General features: G+C 34.1%; 1 protein-coding gene across 5 annotated transcripts; it reads left to right on the top strand.

Moving 5' to 3' along the window:
- The first annotated feature begins 628 nt into the window (after positions 1 to 628).
- LOC108970439 (ras-related C3 botulinum toxin substrate 1) lies at positions 629 to 4619 on the top strand. 5 transcript variants are annotated; one of them, XM_018935813.1, is made up of 5 exons: positions 629 to 921; positions 2423 to 2538; positions 2598 to 2830; positions 2897 to 3057; positions 3112 to 4619. In XM_018935813.1, the coding sequence occupies exons 2-5, from the start codon at positions 2423 to 2425 to the stop codon at positions 3187 to 3189; spliced, it is 588 nt and encodes a 195-aa protein (XP_018791358.1). In that variant the 5' UTR covers positions 629 to 921; the 3' UTR covers positions 3190 to 4619. The 5 variants fall into 5 exon arrangements, with proteins under 5 accessions (XP_018791358.1, XP_018791357.1, XP_018791361.1 ...); XM_018935812.1 differs by having other exon boundaries at positions 630 to 926; XM_018935816.1 differs by lacking the exon at positions 629 to 921 and adding an exon at positions 1201 to 1274.

Here is a 4619-nt window from a genome sequence, read left to right as displayed (position 1 = left end):
TAAATAACATAAAAAGATAAATAATTGATTCACTATACACACCAATTTTGGTCTTTTATTTATATAAACAAAAGAAAAGCTGGATAATTTAAACAAACTTTTTAATGCAGGCGCAAAGAATGGGATTTAATTTTATTAAAGACAACTGTCAAAAAAATGAAGGAAAAGGAAATGGAAATAAACGTCAACACTGAACGCGCCCATGTTGTTACAAAAATTTTATTTGATTTATTGAAAATTTTTATCCTGAAATTATTAAGTAACTGAAAAAAATATTTAAAGATACTGAATAGCTCACCAATTTCACAATATTTCATAATGGAGTATTAATCGTGCATTCAATATTACTAACTTTATAAAATGGTTTGTTAATTATTAATAATTTTTTTATATTAGTATAACATAACATTTTTATAAAAACATTTAATCTAAAAAAGAATTACTTTGACCCACACGTTTTCGCACAAATGCCTCAAATAAACACACCACAACTCGCGACTTGGCAGCACTGCTCGCCAAAAAGGGTGTGTGTAAATGTGCGTGTATGAGTGCAGAGAACATATAATATTAAACGTTCTCTGGAGTGCGCACACGCATTTATTGGTAAAACAAAACTGCGATAAACGAAGGTCTAAAAGCGAATTAAGAAACAAAAAAAGTAGCGAAGCTAAAGTTGCAGCAGCATTTATTTTACACAGTTTTTTATGTAAAATTAAATAAAAATTAATATATTATCAACGAATTTTATGGTAAACAACCAGTTTAGCGATTGAGTAAAGTAAATCGAAAACGTTTTAGTACAAAATTGTGGGGGAAAAGTGAAAGGAACGACGTAGCAGCACCACCAGTAGCAGTACGGAAAAAGTGGATTAAGAAAACAACAAAAGATTGTGCAGCGGAGGAGCTGAGTGCGTTGCAAAAGTAAGGTAATAGGAAAAAATACACGACAAAAGAGGTATATTTATATACATATGCAAACGGCTGTGTATATATGGTAATAATTGTGACCATTGGCGGACCACTCCTGTCCATTTTTCTTATATGCATGCATGCACATACATATAGGTATATAAATTTATATGGTGAAATTGTAAATACTGCCGTTGAACCGGTGAAGGAACAGTGTCTTAAATAACAAAAATTAATTTCTGAGTACGCTGACTCAATTCGCTGTAACACTTGAATCACATCAGTCTTCAATCGCTGGAATGGATATGTTGGTGCCACATTGTCGCACTGCCACAACCTACCCTCTACCCCAGTCGCTTTAAAAGGTTGGTGTTGTTGCGGAAAACAAGAAAATTAGCGCTTTTAGGTGACTTCGATGTTATGATAGTCGCAATGATTATGGCGCTGATAGTAAACCTAATTGCGTTCATTTCGAAAATAGAAAATTTGGCCGACAGTAATGTGGCTCCCCCCATCGGACTGACGTCGCCGGCAGAAATAGAACATTAATGCTGCCAATACAATCGCCGGCTGACGGTTTGGCGTCCAGGGCGGTGTGCTTAACTTGTAGGGGGACAAGATCTATTTCGGTTGTTGCGCCGCTTATATTTTTTGTGTGTTTCGCGAATCATGTCGCCGGCGGACGTTCGCGTTTTGCTTTGTAGCAGGCTATTCACTCAAACAGATGCCCATTATAATTCGTCTTTTATTGCTCTTTTAATTTGTTATTCTTTTTTGTTGTGTTGTGTTTGATTTTCTCATTTGTTGTTTGTGCTGTAGGCGTGTTTTTATATTCTTAACGTTAAGCTTTTAAAGCTGTTCAGCGTGCATTGCACATTATTTTGTTGTGTGCTTTCTTAGATTCCTAAAGTCAACGTTTTTTATAGTTTGTGGCTTCAAATTTTGAAAATATAAGGATCGGTGAATACATATAACGCTTCAAAAAGGTGATATTAAGTTTTTGCGATAAAAATACATCAGTGCTTCCTTTCCTTATTATTCCTGGTAGTAATATAACCATTGATAAATGTGCATATGTTTTTAAAAGAGCAAGAATATTAATCCATTTTTTATAGCATGATACTTATTAATGTGCTTAAAAATTAAACAAAGAGTTAATATCCTTAAGCTTTGGTCAAAATGTCATATGATTTGTTCTTAATGCATGACATAGAAATGCATGCACAGCTATGTACATATCTGTTTGGCAACACTATTTCTGACATTCCATGCAAAGAAAAATGAAAGACAGTAAATATGCTCAAGTGGCAAATTGTATTTAATTAAATGTATCACACTCCACCAAAGCTGCAAGCTACATACATTCCATTGTTCCACATTCGTTGCTGAAGTTTAATTTATTTGATTATACAATTCTACCGGCCACACCGACTTGCATTCATACTCAAGTTACTGACACATATTTACATTTGATAAATATATTTTACAATACGTTCGTTATTCTTTTTCGCAGATGTCGACAGGAAGGCCCATTAAATGTGTCGTCGTTGGCGACGGAACCGTCGGCAAGACATGCATGTTAATTTCTTACACCACAGACAGTTTTCCCGGCGAATATGTGCCTACAGTGTAAGTTTTAATCAAGTTCAAAAAAGACATATATTTAACTTCGTATATTTTCCACACAGCTTTGACAACTACTCTGCGCCCATGACTGTGGATACAATACAAGTGTCGCTGGGTTTATGGGATACAGCGGGTCAAGAAGACTACGATCGCCTACGTCCGCTCTCCTATCCACAAACCGATGTATTTCTCATATGCTTCAGCGTGGCCAGTCCATCCTCTTTTGAAAATGTCACATCGAAATGGTATCCTGAAATAAAGCATCACTGCCCGGATGCACCGATTATATTAGTCGGTTAGTAGCACAACATGCAAACTGCTTCAAAAAATTTTTCAGTGTAAATTATTGCGCTTTATTTAGGTACCAAAATTGATTTGCGCGATGATCGCGAAACGCTTAGTCAACTAGCCGAACAGGGTTTGGCACCGTTGAAACGTGAACAGGGTCAAAAGTTGGCGAATAAAATACGCGCCGTCAAATACATGGAATGTTCGGCACTTACGCAAAGAGGATTGAAACAAGTTTGTAAAATGCATACATGAAGTGGATTTCTGTTATATATTACATATTTGCAGGTGTTTGAAGAAGCTGTGAGAGCTGTGCTCAGGCCAGAACCACAAAAGCGTCGTCAACGAAAGTGTATAGTTATGTAAGATATACAGCTTTGCTATAGTGAAACAGAACAAATATTTAACAAAAGCAAACCACTCACTTACCTTACGGCAACCAACACACAAACACAATCAAGGCGTCAACTCGTGTCTAAGAAATCCAACTCGAATATTAATTAACTAACTGATATAAGTTTAAAGTCGGCGAATATCAAATGTGTAGGCAGCGACAGCTTGAGAAATGTGTTGTGGTTTCATACTTTTTTTAACTTTTTGATTTTTTTCTTAAAAGTTAATTTCTTCAATAACTGCAAAATTAGGATTTTTTCGCTCTTCTTCAGTGGACAATATGCATTTATCATAATTTTTTTAGTTGCCAGCTTTTACTGTAGACAATAGTTGTTATAGCGCAGTTGTTCCAAATGAAAAACTGCCCTAGCATAAGGTTGTCTACACCTACATATATTCAAACCAAGCAGCAGCTTATTAACGTTGTGCAGCTAGCATTTGTTTGGAAAATTTCGCCTGCACCGCAGCGGCAACCAAACAAATTTTATTTTAAGTCTCAAATTTAATCAGCTGATTACTCTTTGTTATGAACTGTAACTGGACAAAAGAAAATAGCTTATCTAGTCAATTGAGTAATGAGTAATGAGAAAAGCGAAAAAAATAAAATTAAAAATTAAGTGAAAAGTTGAAGCAACAATAACAGTATATAAAGTTGTTGTATAAAGAATTAAAGAATATTGAACAGATGAGAAGTTGGTTGAGCGCATTGTGGCGCATACCGAATTGAGCTTAGACAAAAGTAACAAAAACAAACTGTCACTATGTGTTGTGACACAACAAATTATAGCACCCACTTTAGTTAATACTCTAACTTTTATTTTAATAACTTTTTGTTTTTTGTTGTAGACACATACATACCTATTTACATTTGTAGCACGAAGCACAAATGTACACTCTATTAGTAAACTATTAAAGGAATTTAGTTTTGTTAAGCATTAAAAAAAGAAAAAAAAGGTTTCTTTTACTTTAAAATTTTTGACAGTATGGTGACAGATATGCAATGTTGCCACCAACCGCCGCTGCATACATCGTCCTCCAAGCCCTACGCTCACACAGCTGCAGCGGCATTTTCTTTAGTAAGCTACATTATTCATATCAATTTATTTTTTTTTTACCATTTTTAATATGTTGGCAAACAACATATATATTTATGTATGTATAAACTAATATGTACGTCACAACTAAACATTAACGACTGTTTAATTTAATAATATTTTTTATTTTTATAACAAATACATTTTCATTTGCCATTTTAACTATTTATTATGTATGCATAAACATTATGATTTAATTATTGCAAAACAGTTACTATGTAGAATGTGAAGATATAATGTAAAAAAAAAGTTCGTTACCCGAATTTTATAAGTCCGAAAAAAAGTTAATAAACGCTAATAAATAAAATA

This window comes from Bactrocera latifrons, unplaced genomic scaffold (genome assembly GCF_001853355.1).
Source record: "Bactrocera latifrons isolate USDA-ARS-PBARC rearing strain unplaced genomic scaffold, ASM185335v1 scaffold_3, whole genome shotgun sequence".
Lineage (NCBI taxonomy): Eukaryota > Metazoa > Arthropoda > Insecta > Diptera > Tephritidae > Bactrocera > Bactrocera latifrons.
Note: the sequence above shows the minus strand (reverse complement) of the source record. Positions and strands in the feature narration are given on the sequence as shown.

Coding starts and splice junctions, on each gene's coding strand:
- LOC108970439 (XM_018935813.1), top strand. CDS start 2,423: ATGTCGACAGGAAGGCCCATTAAATGTGTCGTCGTTGGCGACGGAACC. Junction 2,831..2,896: donor TGCACCGATTATATTAGTCG/GTTAGTAGCACA, acceptor CGCTTTATTTAG/GTACCAAAATTGATTTGCGC. Junction 3,058..3,111: donor CGCAAAGAGGATTGAAACAA/GTTTGTAAAATG, acceptor ACATATTTGCAG/GTGTTTGAAGAAGCTGTGAG.